This window comes from Perna viridis, chromosome 3 (genome assembly GCF_037379345.1).
Source record: "Perna viridis isolate PV_CMFRI_1.1 ecotype Kerala chromosome 3, ASM3737934v1, whole genome shotgun sequence".
Lineage (NCBI taxonomy): Eukaryota > Metazoa > Mollusca > Bivalvia > Mytilida > Mytilidae > Perna > Perna viridis.
In genome coordinates, this window is record NC_142447.1 from 10,443,099 (window position 1) to 10,459,546 (window position 16,448).

At 33.1% G+C, this 16,448-nt stretch overlaps 2 protein-coding genes across 9 annotated transcripts in view; one reads left to right on the forward strand and one right to left on the reverse strand.

The window, feature by feature from the left end:
* Positions 1-1,705: 1,705 nt before the first annotated feature.
* The window catches only part of LOC148620966 (uncharacterized), a 29,963-nt gene continuing 15,220 nt past the window's right edge, over positions 1,706-16,448 (reverse strand). The window contains exons 1-5 of one of the 5 annotated variants that reach the window (XM_088574898.1): positions 13,703-13,923; positions 4,738-4,960; positions 4,150-4,295; positions 3,042-3,578; positions 1,706-2,074 (exon numbers count right to left, since the gene is read on the reverse strand). In XM_088574898.1, coding sequence (XP_088431024.1) covers positions 1,905-2,074; positions 3,042-3,578; positions 4,150-4,189 — 747 coding nt within the window. In that variant the 5' untranslated portion in view covers positions 4,190-4,295; positions 4,738-4,960; positions 13,703-13,923 and the 3' untranslated portion in view covers positions 1,706-1,904. Of the gene's footprint in view, positions 2,075-3,041; positions 3,593-4,149; positions 4,296-4,592; positions 4,712-4,737; positions 4,961-13,702; positions 13,924-16,448 lie in introns of those variants that run through there. The other 4 variants (XM_088574895.1, XM_088574897.1, XM_088574900.1 and 1 more) reach the window with 4 other exon arrangements.
* Positions 9,052-12,454, forward strand: LOC148620967 (cornifelin homolog B-like). 4 transcript variants are annotated; one of them, XM_088574904.1, is made up of 5 exons: positions 9,055-9,188; positions 9,543-9,657; positions 10,865-10,991; positions 11,312-11,515; positions 12,292-12,454. In XM_088574904.1, exons 2-4 carry the CDS (start codon positions 9,622-9,624, stop codon positions 11,485-11,487), a joined length of 339 nt encoding a protein of 112 aa, XP_088431030.1. In that variant the 5' UTR covers positions 9,055-9,188; positions 9,543-9,621; the 3' UTR covers positions 11,488-11,515; positions 12,292-12,454. The 4 variants fall into 4 exon arrangements, with proteins under 4 accessions (XP_088431029.1, XP_088431030.1, XP_088431027.1 ...); XM_088574901.1 differs by having other exon boundaries at positions 9,059-9,188; positions 11,312-11,451; XM_088574902.1 differs by having other exon boundaries at positions 9,060-9,188; positions 9,543-9,639; positions 11,312-11,451.

Genomic DNA, 16,448 nt, shown 5'->3' on the forward strand with positions numbered 1-16,448 from the left:
AAGTTTTCTTTTTATTGGACGGATTGAACTAACATATTAAATGTTAGCCAATCGGCTTGGTTGTACTATATCGAAGCTTCTAGATGTAAACTGTATATGTAGTCACAGAGCGGCTGTGATAGAAAGGTACTCGCTTTTAAATAAAATTAACTGTCATTGGTCAATTTACTTTGACGAAGAATGTTGTTCGGAGGTATTTTGCTTATCGTTCTGCTATTCCCTTTGTTACCTTGATATTGATATTCTCCAATTAAAAATTCGTTGTATTCACAATATTCTGTAGGTATTATTGACATTTATCGCTTCAGTTGCCTTTCTACATACTTATTTCACTCAATCAGCAAAATTCAGTAGAATCAAAACTGAACAAATTTGGCAGCTAATGCAGCTTTAAATGCGTATTTACACTTGTTGAAGACCATTTGATGATCTCTGAAAGTATTTAGGTTATAGGCTGGTGCTTTTATTCCGTTTAAATCCTTAAGAATGTATCCTTTTGAAAGAAATATACCTCTCCAATCTTGTACTAATTTACATGTAAATGTTAAAACTACAGGATACATCTAGTTATCTATGTACACGTAATTATCATCATCATCATCATTTTGTTTTAAAGCTTTAATACACTATGTATTCGACAAAAAGTGGGAAACAATCATAAACTTCAGATTTTCAATTATAAATGAAAAAAGTCAGCCATCGAGATCTCTATAACACTTATTTTCTCTGACAAACGAACAAAAACTCTCCCTTATCTCAATCTACAGAGTAGATGCTTACATGCATAATTAAACTTTGCATAGTGACCGATTCTATTAAAATAGTACACGTAAGGAAATTGAAGCAGATGAAATGTAATGGCAATTTTGATTACTTTGTATACATGGCTAACAGGTTGCATATTTCCTGGTGAATACAGTAGAAAAAATCGATTTTGCAAATCTTAAACTACCTCATCTACCTCATGATACGATATGCTAACTTATTATATATAATATCGTCAATTCTTTTTTCGTCTGAATTCCAGTGACGCAAACTTGCTGATTGATATTCATTTAATTTTGAAGTTAAATCACTCGAATCTAAAAAAACGAATCTTTTCAGAGTGAAACATGTACGCCTGAAGATGGCGGTTGCAAGCAAAAGATCTGATTTGATACAAAAATCATACAATCACAAATAATTTAACTATCATAACCTTTACCCTATGCAATTCCTTTCAAGTACAGAAAAGAACAGACTGGTCTGTTTTCTTACATACTCCACTTTACAAACAACCAAACTTGTTTTTGTTTTCTGGCTGTATTTGTTGTGTTATGTTATTATTGTCATAGATATGAAATAAGATATATAATATATATACATGAACGTCTGTAGTTTTAATACTTTTTGAAGGATAAAACTTTATCTTCCTCATAGCTTTGTAAGTACTTCTGGAGCTGTTGGAGTGTATGCCAGTCGCGGTAAGGCGTTATCTTATTTCAAATACTACTTGACTAATTTTGTTGTTAACCTTATTTACTACCCAGTATTATATTTTTATGTGCATGTATGTAAAGATTTCTCACTATTGTTGAAATTTAATGGCATTTTTTTTATTTTCTTAAATAGTTAAATAATAAATGTTTTATACCTGAAGCTAATGTTTCGACATACAAACAAACATAAGATTGTTATCTCCAGACTTAAGAAGAACACTTATAACTGACAAAAGACTTTTATTACGAAATATAATTGAAATGACACGTTTGAAGGTTCACAATAACAAAACAGATTAATTCTCCAAATGTAATACTAAAAAGAAAATGCATCAATTCTGTAAATGTCCCCTTTCAAACAAATTACATAATTATATAGATATTTGAGTTGCTCATATTGTCTCGCGTAAATACTTGTTTTTCTTTTTAGATAAAGTATAGCATTATAGTCAGAGCGGTTGCAATGTGTTCGTAATTTGACGATTTACATGGGGAACTATTTCCAGTCCCAAGACTAAGCGAAAGTGTAGGTGGTTGACCAGTTGGCTCTGGCCCTGCAGTACATTGACAGAGATAGTGTGTCCATTCATTCCAGTCTAAAATATACACAAAAGCAATTACTTAACTTATCATAATTAGTATCCATACAGCTTACTGCACACACATCGTTTATTGCGCCGTGAGACTTTGTATTTAGGATTCTTTATATGACAGGTGTATATAATTAAATTGGGTAAACGGTGACATTTACCATCATTACTTTTCATTCTACATAAGGTTTTAGTCAAAACCACTTTGTTTACATCGCCACACTTATATTTTTGATCGTATACAAGCCAAAATCCCTTGAAAAAATTGTAACCAGTATCATCAAAATTATTTTTCTCGTTATAACGCGAAACTTTCATGATACTTCCGCGAATTAACTTGAAATATTATATATATATCAATGAAAACACACATGATCATGATTAAAAAAATTCTGCAAAAATGGAGTCCGAGATATTATTTTTAATTTTAAATATCTATCATTTAGGTAGCAGTGCGTTCCTCAGCTGTCATGGTGGCCATAAATAAACTTGTCTTTAAAAGGTGAAAGCAAACTCAAACTCAAAATCAAAGAAGAAAAGTAATTTTCTATCACACCCGGACATTTTTAAGACATTTATAAGACATTTCTATTGGATTTCTGGAGTTCCATTTGTAGCCAGGGTATAATCTGAGACAAACGGAGAGGAAAAAACGCCGAACAAACTAATCGCATTCTTTTTCTCTAAAATTCTCCAAATTAAGCTCCCGTCTTATTGAACTCTTTCTGTGTTTTTTGTCAGAGGTACAGTGTTTAATAGAACAAAGCTTCTATACGTTGATAGCACATGATGTTTGTGGTAGTGAATGAAAGAATAACAAGGAAAACAATGAGAAAATGTTTAAATGAAATAATATATAGAGAGCAAAACAATAAAAAGATGGCATTCAATCTTCGCCAAGGCCATCCGTGCTTCATTTTTCTAAACAACTTATTGACATCCAACTTCAGGACATTTGATTGCGTGAACATACCATTCTGGGTAAGACTGCAGTTATAAGTAACTCTTGCAGTATCTCTGTAAACTTCTCCATGGTAACAACCAAGGAAGTATGGGAAAGTTTCCGTCGCGTGATATCTGTACTCTCCGTTAGTATATCTACCATGGCAGTGATCTAAATCATCGGATGTCAGCCATCTTCCTGGAATATCAGATGTATTAGGACCGTAAATGGGATACCCATCAAAGGCAACGCCAATAAACTCATCTACTGTGTTCTGGTAAAGACAGCTGTCAGGGATCTTATGGTAATGGTAGATTCCCGTTCGAGTTGGATGTCCGTCACAGTTATCAAATATCTCAGCATTTGGACCTTCAACAGCATTTAGTGATTCTATTGTTAAAGGGTTGAATATGGCAACACCGGTCCTTGTAAGTCCTATTAATCCAAATGGGAGGCATGCTTTAGTAGTTGCTTCTTTTGGAGTTTTTGGAATCTTCAAATTATAGTTCTGATTTGTTGGTATGTTTGGATTAACTTTTTTCCAAGGATGATCAGGTAGACCGGATGCTGTAATGGTATAGCTTGTATGAAAGTAAAATAAAATTAGAGTCGGATATTGATGTGAAAATTTGGAAGAACAAAAATACTGCAGGAATTTGGACAAAGCATACTTATGATTAAAACATTTAAAGCGAATATTATCTCAGCACATACCGAAAAGTTGAAAAAGAGTGAAATAATCCGAAACCCTGTCTAAATCAGAATATTTGCGTTTTATTTTCAACCTTGGTGAACCAAACCACTGTCTTAACCGAAACAATTTTACAGTCTAAAAGTGGTTAAACACATCTCACTATACATACACACAACACATGAATTATAACAATAATTTTTTTCAACTTAGTTGCTCATGTTGATATTGCTATTATTACACGTTATAACTAAATTTTGTGTTAGAATATAAAATTATTTTACAAAAGGGATGAAAAGCCTACAACTGCGTCAATTTATAACATTGTAAATGTCTTTTTTGTTATGTTGGACGACAAAGTTCTTTCTCGCTTCCTGTGTGAGGACAAATGCAACACCGATTGCACATTCACTGATAAAAATGAAGAAATTGTGTAAAGGCACTTACTATTCGGGGCTGGTATCGTTGAGTGAAACAGAGGCATCATATAATCCTGTCACTTGGAATTTACTGACTTCATTATCTGTGAGTCCATTTGCACATTGCGGAGAAACAAAAACTACTAGTGTTGCCAGTAGAATGTTTAAATTAGACTGTAAAAGAACGAAAAAATACAATAAACAGTGGTACAAGATATTTTTAGGACGCAACAATTATATATACTTTCATCGAAGTGTATGTCGATATGAAGATTAACAAACCAGCGTAGCCAAAAAAAAACATTCTTAATTTGATATGTAATTAAATTCTTAATTTAATATGTAATTGAATTAAACTATGAATAAATTGCTAAAATTAAATATTTTTGTTCATTGTCACCTCTTTCTTTTTATTTCGTTTTTATTTGTCATGAGGTATAATGTCATCAATGTCACTGCTTTGGAACCTACCTCTTTAAAGCATCTCAAAATGAGCAGAACAGGTAAATAAATACTTAAACTACTTAGATTTACTGTTACAATGATGATAATGCAGAAAGGGAGTAGAGGAACGAATGCGTCAACAAAGCTAATAATTTTGATAATAAAACTTTACCTGCTTGATTATTTTATGATATCTTACAAATATCATCTTTCCTTGTGGGTTAAGTCATATGTTGTACTGTCAATGATAAACTAAAAGCCTTATATAGTGTTGATATAGTGTACAACAATCACGAAGCTCAAACAAGCAGTTACTGACTCACAGCCATAAAACTGACATAACATTGCAGTACCCGTTATACATTAGTAGTCACATGAAACGTATTCTTCGTATACTGAAAAAAAATTTTGTCAATAAATAAGCACTGACACAGCCACTGACATAACAATGGTTGTCGAAACAAAGAAACGATAAGAAACATAAAATTTCCATATGATTGTAACCTTGACTGGAACATCAATAATTTTGTCGGTTTACTTTATTTTAATGACCAAAAATATATAAATTTCAAATCTCTCATTTCACACGGTTTTCGTTTTACCACGTTGTATTTGTATTTAGTTTTTTCTTTTACTTTTGAAATGTCACTAGTTTTTACATGTTTATTTTTCATATTAACGGATAATTAAGACAGGTCAAAATATTTATTTTTTTTGTTTATAATTTGGAATCTTGGTTCCCTTTATTACTCTTACAAGAAACGTAATAGGTCATTCCATATAAATTGCTAAAATGTCATATTTCTAGATGACTATAAAGCAAATGTATTCTTAAGAACTCTTTCAATTGAGACGCACCAAATAAAGTGCATGCATGTGCATTTTAAACAATCATTAAAAAAAAAAACAATTAATTTGATTTCAAACCTTCCTCACGACAATTAAACTAATTTAAATATCACGACCAATTCAACACCTGTGATTTAAGTATTCAATTTTTTTGTTAAGAACTTTGAACTTTTAGGTTAGAAAGGGGAAGGTCGAAACGTTTGAAAGAAACATTCATGTTGAATTCGTTTTATTGGCCATTATATTTTCTTTTGAATTTGTCTCATTTCTCCTTTGTACATTTAATCATTGCCGTAAACCTCATTTAGATAACAAGAACATTGTTATAAAAGGATTACTATATACAAAAAATACTAAATCTGAGGACGTTACGCTAATCGAAATCCTGTTTAACATAGACCCCTAAAAAATAACGAATGCTCAATTGTTTTATATGATAACACCGTTCTGTGTGTTAGAGGTGTTTTAGGCAAGTTGGAAATTATAATAATATCCCCTATCATTATATTTGATTAGTAAAAGGCTAATGAATCCTTGTTTTCTTTTAATCAAATCCTAAATAATTAAATATATGTACACTTAAAATTAGACGAAGATATTTCCTGAATGCATCAGTGCTTTTAAAATAAAGGGAAGATTCTAATATGACGTGCTTCAAAGTTTTTAATACCACAGTCATGGTAAAAAAGTGATAAACACAAGACCATCATTTCTTGCAACTCATAGGCTGTATCTATTAAAATATGAAGAAACTAGTCCCATTAGAATCGAAATAAATCACGGAAACTTCCATTTTATCATTGTTTTACCACGGGCTGGTCATTTATGTTTTATTTAACCCCTCGATCTCCCTTGGGGGTAAAACAACATTAATGGCCAGCCCGTGGTAAAACAATGATAAAATGGAGTTTCCGTGCTTTATTTCTTAAAAATAATACATATAAATCTACGTTTTAACGGCGATAATGTTGCTTTATAACTGGTTGTTGTTATCAAATGTTACATTTTGTTTATTGTTACCACAGTCAATTCGTTATCTATATTTTTATTTATCTCAGGATAACCAGTTGACATACGACAGGTCTCAAGGACATAGTATTGACCGATTTATTTATTTTAAATCTAAATCAAGTAATAATCCAAAATGATTTCGAAAAGACGGAGAAATGAAAATGTGAAAAAAAAGAACGACTTCAAAATCGAGACATGAAATCGGCAGTTTACGTCGATTAAACAATAAGATGGATAGACCAAAACCTTCGCTTGTGATTCAAACGCCAGTAAAGCTCCACATATTTAAATGAACAATATCGCTTATTGATAAGTTTGTGAAACTACTTGCGGTCAGAAAACTGTCGGAATTAGTATTCGTACTTTGATTTCAAAGTTAAGAGTGAAAATATTATTACTTAATAATTGAACAAGATCAAACATTTGAAATTAAAATGAAATTAAAACGGTTTTACACAGTTTCAGTGTATGCTTTACTAAGCATCAAAATAAGAATACAATTCAGACATCAAAATCCAAGTACAGACCACAACATGAAAACAGGCAACAAAGAGTAATCAAGGGTACCAAGATTCTAGCGAAAATTAAAATAACGAAAGCCAGGAACAATGACCAGACATGGAAACCAGACACACACACAACACATGAAATAGGACATAAAATAACCAAAATAATTCATACAAAGTAACAAAAGGATATGAACAACTCGGACTCGAACTGCAAACTCGCAGCATGGACCAAGTGCACGGGTAGGATATGCAATCTTCTGCTTTTCTAGAAACAACCGCCGAGTTGCTCACAAAAAGTCAAGACAAGGTTAGAAGAACTTTGAAATGTTGAACAAATCAGTTCTCATTGTGTCGATGGAAACATCGATATACGAGTTCATGATAACGACCATAAACTTCTGTAGTGGTGACTAATCTTGTAGCAACATAACCCCGTTCAAGAAGCCTAATTGTAAGGAGGCTAGCGCGATACAAACAGTTTTCGTAGTTACGACAAGCCCTGGCATAACGTATAAGTTGTGATTTGAAAACTACATACACAGGTGCTGAAGGGAAGTTGCCCACAGATGACAGGTAGGCTGACAATACGGAATGAAAAGTAATCGCAATTATTGTATAGTTAGATCTATATGCATACTAAGTAGAGTAAAAACAAACCAGAATAATAAACATATAAAAAATGAAGATGAGGAAAATAACATTACACACAAAAATTAACTAAAGCACTGGCCAAAAGAATAGGTACACAAAACCTGGTGTGGTATCATGTGCACCGGAAGTGTAAGTATGATTGTCCTCTTCCGACAAAGGCACCAGCCAAATTAAAAGTTAGTAAAATCGAGTTAGCGTAAAATGAGTTTCATATCTATTTTTATATTTATGAAAATGCATGAAGTGTATTTGATCTTCCTGTATAAATACATTCTTGATTTCTTTTTCATTTGTCATATACATTTAAAAAAGGACACATACCCGATTCATATATTCAATATTCATATAGCACTAAACCCGGAGCTTAATTAAAGTTGTTTGTTTATTAATTATGGTCATTAGTATAACAACGTAAAACACTGGTTAATACATGGGGGTCCGGGTGTTAAAAGAATAGGCCCGCAGCAGCGCTAAGCTTGTCGTAAAAGGCGACTAAATAGTGCTCAGAACCCTAGCCTGAGGCTAGGGCGCTCTGCCCACAGAGCAACTGGGTTGTGTGCCCCAGGTGGTGGAATGTGGTAATCCTGGCGTGTTACATGCTGGGGTTGTCAGGCTATAATACGGAAAACCTGACCGCACGTTCCTCGCACGTTAAAGAACCCTGCTGTGGTATTCCATACGAGTCAGAACGAGTAATCAAGGGAACCAAGATTATAGCGGTAATCAAAAGAATGCAACCCAGGGACAAATACCAGACATGGGAAAACAGACATACACAACAAAGAACATAAAGTAACTAAAATCATACATATAAAATAACAAAAGTAAATGAGCAACTCGGACTCCACTAAAAACTGGAAGCACGGACCAGGTGCACCGGTAGCGTAAGCGTCCTCTGCTTTTCTAGAAACACCCGCCGAGTTGCTCATAAAAAGTCAAGTCCGGGGTAGACAAACAAGGAAAGGAAAACTATGAACCGTTGAATAAATCAGGTTTCATGGTGCAGATGGATACACCATAACGATCCACGAGTACATGATGACGACCATAAAGCCTTTGCGCTCCGCCACAGGAGTCGAAATTGCCCGACCCTATCCCACCTCTCTATTTTCAGTGGCAATCAAAATTTGTCGACTCCATTATCCTTGTGTCACATCCCACTATTCATTTCATTATCATTTCATGTTCATTTTATCATCCATTTCATGTTCATCGTCTGAATATAGCTGAAATATTGTTGCTCGGGCGTCAAACACCAACAATCAATCAATCAATCAAATGAAACAGGATGAAAACTTTTACCATCTTTTAAAAATGTCATAAAAAAAACATTGTCCTCGGCGTCAACAAAGGGGTTCGTTTATTTCACTGTCTTTATTATCTACTTTATTCAAAATTAGAATTTCCGAGAAATAAAGTTTGGAGAAACTTTTTAACGAATTATATACAACAATTTAAAGTAAATGCGCTTTTTATACAGAAGTACACCTGTATGGCTGCTCCTTGTAATGCCCTTCATTTCCGGAAGATTACAACCACAAGTACACTCTATCATATGATAAAGCGATAAACAGACGATAACTTAATTAAGGGGAGATTCGTGGTAAGCAATTTACTCTTATTGCATGCTTGGTCAATTTGTGTTGTTTTCTTTCTAAATTGTAAAGATTATAATGAAAGATGTCTACATATATAAAATGCAAACATCGAATAAAAAACATGTAATTTTATAAATGAATCAAAAGAATGATTATGTAAATATGGTTGACGAAGACTCATGTACATAGCCATTGTGCTAAATATTTGGAAGCAAACCAACATTTGTAACTAGTAATGAAGTTCTTTTCAATATAAAGAAATACTTCATTTACCATAAAGAGCTATACCAAGTATTGTACGTGTGTAACATTTCATAGTTTCGTTAGAAATAAATAACAGTGAATATTAATTTCTGCAGGTTACTGATCGCCATTTGATTGATCACATGGAAAGCAAATTTACGATAAATACATAGCAGTAAAAAAACAACAGAGTGCATGTACAAACATGAAAATGTAAGCCAGGGACAACGAGTAATTATTTTTCTTTAAATTAAAAAGGAATGATCGTATTCTAACTTATCTTAAAAAAATTGAAAGAGCATTAAAATATATACTGTTTCTTTCTTATGGAGTTTTTGTTTGTACCTGTACATGATTTTCTTATTTATATTCAGGATTTTAGTCTGAATGTTATTATAAAAATATTTAATGGTCGGTCGTACATTTCTCTTTGTCAGTTATTTGGAAAATCCAAAAATTATCGCGTCACCCTTCCCTCCTTTCATTATAAAACGTGACTGTTAAATACTTGACATAAAAATAACCTGAAATTTAGTAGACACTTCAACTTAAAATATGTTATACCGCAAGTACTTAAACATAGATCATGCGTACAAAGTACATCCGATAGGCATAGGGCACTTTAGAAATTTTATTCATAGGAAAAATATTCTACCAAATTTAATGACTTCATGATCTTACAAGACATAAATGAAGACAACAACGTTATTAGAACAATTGACCTATTCCACATACACATGTGTTCAATAAGGGCGTTCAGCGTCAACGCCGATTTTTCTAATCGAAATCATCATTGTAGTATAACGAACAGAACCCTTGATCGCATCTTCATTTGCTTTTTTATAATAAAACAAGACAAAAAAATATGGTTATAAGTAGTGTTTTTATATCACAAAGCCGTGTTCAATCTCGGAGAAAAGATATTGTCACAGTAACAGCAACAATAAGTTGATAAGTATAATATTGAAAAATTATAGTAAAACTAGAGAAAAAATGTCATACAATTTTCGTATCAAACTAGGTGTCTAACTTCTGGCGTAATCAAACACTTTAACTGGAAACAGTGTGTTTGGCTTTTAGCGACCCTTGAACATCATGGGGTTGACGCGCTGCGGAAGGAATCGACATTTATTCACCACAAAATATTATTACCGTTCACAATATTATAAAACTATTCATAAATTCATCAAATTTTTCTTGACAATTTTTCAGTAAATTATACCAAAGAACGAATATTGATACACAAATGCAATGTACTAGTAAAAAGGGAGACAACAATTATTTTCAAATTGCACTTTTGAAGATTTACATTTTTTTCAAATTCCAAACGATCTTTAAAAATGCAAAGTTTATCAGTTGCCATTGATCTGTATAGATGATAAGGCAAAAGACCCTCATTTTTTTGTATTGATACTTGGGTTTTTATGAATATTTTTAGCAAACCATGGCAGACCCAATAAAGACACAACCACAGCCACAGCAAGGAGGTTTATTAGTGACAACAGTCGAAGGTCATAGGAATTGGTCAACTGGACTTTTCGATTGCTTCACAGATTTAAAAACATGTAAGGCAGTTTTCGAGTTTTCGAGTTAACGTCTAACTTTTTAATGTAACCTTCTTTAAAAATATAAAGTGCATATGTTATGTCCCTTAGACTATTAAATGGAAAAGTGGGTTAGATGGGAGCGTGTGCATTTTCTTGTACGTGAATTTAAATGACCCTTTTATGTTATGTACGAGTAACAACTGAATAATAAAACTACAGTGGAGTGGTTCATGTTTCTATACCCATTCTTATCAAATTTTATAATAAGACATGACAATATAATTGTACTATACTGTCTTTTTTAGTATCAACATTGGTTACCATTCCTGTATTTTTAGGTATTGTGTCGTATTTTTGTTTGCCGTGCATGATATGTAATTTAGCATCAAGAACAGGAGAGTGTGCTTGTATGCCATATTGTGTGCCAGGAGGAACAATAACAATGAGGTCAAGAATTAGAACACTTGGTGGCATTCAGGTTAGACAAAAAGAAATAAAGTACAAGCGAAGATAATGAAAAGAAGTACTGCTTTCTTTTATAAGTAAATATATTAATCATAAATAAAAATGTACACGCCTTTCATTTCGAGGACATAGTTGGATATTTGTACATATATATATATATATACTAAAATAAACAGTTTTAATATGAAAGGCTTATTGACTTTCCGGACTGAGTATGTTCAGTATAAACAAAAAGGCAAGATATCACAAGAAAACAAGGCCATATGTATATAAAGATTCATTTTCTAGCAATTTCCATGAACTTAAAGAGTAAAGATTTAATCAAATTTTAAAGCGCAATATCTACAGTTTTTCAAAAAGAACATTTTTATTGTATTGATTTATCAGTTATAAGTAATTGTTGAATCATGCAAGGTGTCTAATGAAGGAAATTCCTTAGTCAAACAATGTCATAAAAACTAAAAGGCAAACAGACAAAGAACAATAATCAGACTGAACAAAAATGAAATAAAAAGTACAGAGCTGAGCAGCACGAAAATACATTGAAACAAGGGTGAAATATGCTTTGGAAGGGTGAGTGGTAGTTTATTGCTTGTAAGACATTCATCTGGTAAAAGGTTAGTTGTCATGTTGGTTAAAGGAGGGAGAACACCCATCATGAAAAATTCAGATCGTTTGTCACATTGAAGCTATCGTACTTTAACGATCAATTAAGTTATGGTGACGAACATAGATATTTTAGAACCTTAATCTTATCTAATGGCCAATAAAACCTTTGTTTGTAATTGCTTTTTACCAATACAGATATATTCATAGACTTCTACTTTGATATTTATTTTTTGTCTAATTTCAGGGTACCGTTTGTAATGACTGCTTAGTGTTGAACTTCTGTGGTGCATGTGCTGTTTGTCAGATGTCTCGAGAACTGGATAATATGGGTATTCCGTAAGGAATGATCAAGAACAAACTTTTAAGATTTTATACAAAGACATCAATAATAAATATTTAGATTGTAATGAATTTAGTATCTGTTTTGGGTCAGCTTTTTTTAGTACTGATTCACTGGATTATGCTATACATTTAATGTAAACTACCCAAGAAACTGGACTATATTTTTTGGCATATTTTTCTTTTCACATAGTTTTTCCTTTGTTAGAGTTTATCAGTCATTGACATCCAGAAATTGTTTACCATAAATCGTTTTGTTTCTTTCCTAAAGAAAAATTTTAATTTCGTCTAAGATTTAAATTGGCATGATGTATCAAATTCTTATTTTTGAATAATTTACTTCCAATTCTTTTTTTGAATGAATTGGGCACTCTAGCTTGTCATAGAAAATAAAAAAGCCTTTCTTGCAAAACAAATATTCTTAATTAAATTAGGAGAGTGTTATGTCAGACTTATTGTTCTCTCCGGAAATTGTCATTCAATAAATTTGGTGTAAACGAATCATGTGAAAAAAATATTTGACTGATTTCATGTTTTTTTTAATAAATATAAATCTACAAGAAACACAATTTTTAATTTCCCCCAAATAAGAATATATTTATTATTGCATTATGAGTGTCTTGTGTTTTAGTTGTATTTCCTCAACGATTCACGTCATCAACATTGAATAAATACACTTCACACATCAAGATAACATATGGTATGGAAACAAGACAATTTAAATTAAATTTTACACATTCAATTTAAAAAAAGATGAAAACTACCCACATAATTTTGATTGGATACTTATTCTATTCAACTTCCATAAAAGAAAGAAATTGCTTGATCCTTTTTGCATATCTTCGGGTCTACCATGCGATATGTTTGCTTATCTCTTGTTAAGCTGAACAATCAAATTGCAGGTTCGGCTGGTTTGTTTTACTCCATAGAAAATACAAATGTATCATTAAAATAACCAGATATGTTTTTGTTAAGGCCTTACATTGATTCAATCTTTGAAGATACACCTGTTGCAGTACTGTTTTTTATAGAAAAAACGTGTAATTTCTATGTAGCTTTATTGATTTGACAGTTTACTAAAACTCGATCCTGCTTACTAAGTTAAACCTTTTATCATAGGAAGATATATTTTCTTTTAAAAAATGCTTACACATATACTCTATTGCTCTAAACGACATAGAATAACGACTGTTTTCAACACACGTATATGAAAGGAAAACAGAAAAAGTAATGAATTCCCATTTACTTAAATATGTTATAATAGATTTGGACACATTGGAGTAAGAAAATATATATGTGTGTGTATATATACATACATGTATAAATCTGAAAATTCCCGACGATGTTAGAACTGTCAAATTTGCTTTGCTGTACCGCTGTGGCAACACCGCCTGCACCAAGTCCAGCGTCCTAGACCACTCGGCCAGCTAGGCTATATAAAAATAAAGCTTTTGCTGGCCGGGTCATTCCTCCTCGTAGGATTAATCTAGGGTTGTAACTTCGTACACAATCTATGGTAGTACGGGATAGTTCATCTAGGTGTTATTACGTAGGATAGAGTATCAAATTAATGATGCATGTCACAACAAATCAATATCATACAACTTCTAAGAATGTGACGACTCTATTCGCTACACTGCTCCATCGGATCAATTTTTAACAAGGAAGATAATATAAGTATAGAAGGGTCTGAAAATTTCCAACGATGTTAGAACTATCAAATTTGCTTTGCAATTTTTTTTACGTTCCCTCCGCGGGACTCGAACTCGTGCCGCTGTGACATCTGTGGCAACACCGACTGCACTACGTCCAGCGCGAGGTTGCAAATTTGCGATGCACATTTGGTCGCTCCCTTAGCGGGACTTGAACACCTCCTCTTCTCTGACATCTATGGCAACACAGCCTGCACCAAGTCCAACGCCATTGACCACTCGGCCAAATAGGCTATAAAATATAGCTTTCGTTACCTAAGTGATACTTCCTCGTAAGTAAATTTAGAGGGAGAACATTAGCACATGATGTAACTGAATAGGACAACCTCTCATGATATCGAGTAAGACAATAGTTACTTAAAACGCGAAGTTGAAATATATCAGCACAACAGCCTATGGCAATATGAATCACGACATTTAAGCATTCAATTTCAACAACTGTCCCTGCAGACAATGTAAAATTCTTGGCACATCAAAGATATATTTCATTTACTGTGGTAAAGGGGATAGAAGAAAAGAACACCCCAGACAAATAAACGATAAAAAGGATAGACGTCGACTATCAACTAGCTTGTAAAAGCACTGTGAACACTGTTGTATTATCCGGTCAATATTAGGCACTAGACCCACGAGAATGATAGTTAACTTCCCGCGGCACTAGTACTTAACACGAGTCCGGACTCCTGATAAGGTCAGCTGCTCCAAGGTTATAATCAGTATACTACAATATGCATTACTCGGTGTGTAGACAAAACCCGAATGCTATTAACAACTGATGTTCAGAATTATCAAGGTAATGTTTGCAGGGTAACATGCAATAACAAAAATATGACTCTTCAATGGTGTAAATTTCCTATTATACAATAAACCACATTTATTTCCTGTTGCCCATTTTCCTTATACTCGATATAGCTATTCCTTTTCCCAAATACCCTGTAAAAACAGAATTTCCGATATATACCCCTTTTCACTTGTTACAGTAATATTACTACAATATTAACTTAAGTCAGGCGCGTAGCTAGGCGGAAAATCGGAAGCTTGAGCTTCCACATCATTTTGCAAAAAAAATAAAATAAAATAAAGAGAGGTATAGAAGAAAAGAAGACGAGGTGGTAATTTATTAATGGAAACGATCACGTACGGGGTTTCCATGTTGTTTCTTGATTTACAATGTCCTCATTGAGTAAAGACATGGGTTTATAATGTCTTCCAACTCTGAAGACCAGTTATCGAGAACCAGTTGTGGACCAGTTGTCGTTTCAAAAAGGGTTCTCACAATAATTTAATAATGAATAGAAATGATGGTTTTCAGGGCAATAAGTCAGCTAATATGAAGATTGGACCCCTGTTTGCTGGTACTTTATATCAAACAAAAACGCAGATTCAAGGTCATTATGAGAGCTAGAAAAAAAATAGATAAAAATAATCAGACCCCATAGAAGGAACGCATATAGACTCATGCAGGCGTACTGTCGCAGAAGTAGCAACACTTACCTATTCAAAAGTTAATTGATCTCTAGACATATATGGGTTTTCCATAACAATTTACCGAATTGATGGTGATAGCAGTGATGACTTCAAAACTGGATAGATTAATTTTAAGTGTATCAGGCTCTTTCCAAAATAGTTGAAGGAATATGTTGCATATACAGTTTTTTTCCATAAGCTTAAAAATCAGGTCAACTATGATACCCGAAGAATCGAGACCACTGTAAGGAAAAACGACTAATCAAGAGAACCAAGATTCTAGCGGAAATCAAAAGAATGTAATCCAGGGACAGAGACTAGAAAGGGAAAACAACACACAACAAAGAACATAAAGTAAAAAAATAATGCATACAAAGTAACAAAAGTAAATGAGCAACTGGGACGCCACTAAGAACTGGTAGCATGGACAAGGTTCACCGGTTGGGTAAACGTCCTCTGCTTTTCTAGAATCATCCGTCGAGTTGCTCGATCATGAAAAGTCAAGTCTGGGGTAAACGAAAGAGGGAAGGAAAACTATGACCCGCTGAACAAATCGGTGCTTATGGTGCAGATGGATAAACCGTAACGATTCACGAGTTCATGATGATGAAGATAAAAGTTCTGTAGTGATGATTTTAATCTTGTAGCAACATAACCATGCTCAAGAAGCCTAATTGTGACAAATCTATAGCGGATACAAAAAGTCTGCGTAGTTTCGGCAAGCTCTGGCATAACGTATGGGTTGTAATATGAGAACTATATGCAGGTGCTGAAGAGATTGGCATTTTAAAACAATACAAAATACAACTTATCAAAATTGGGAGGACAATTTCTTCATTTGAGATTTATCATGATCACTGGTATTATACAATTAAAAACGAAA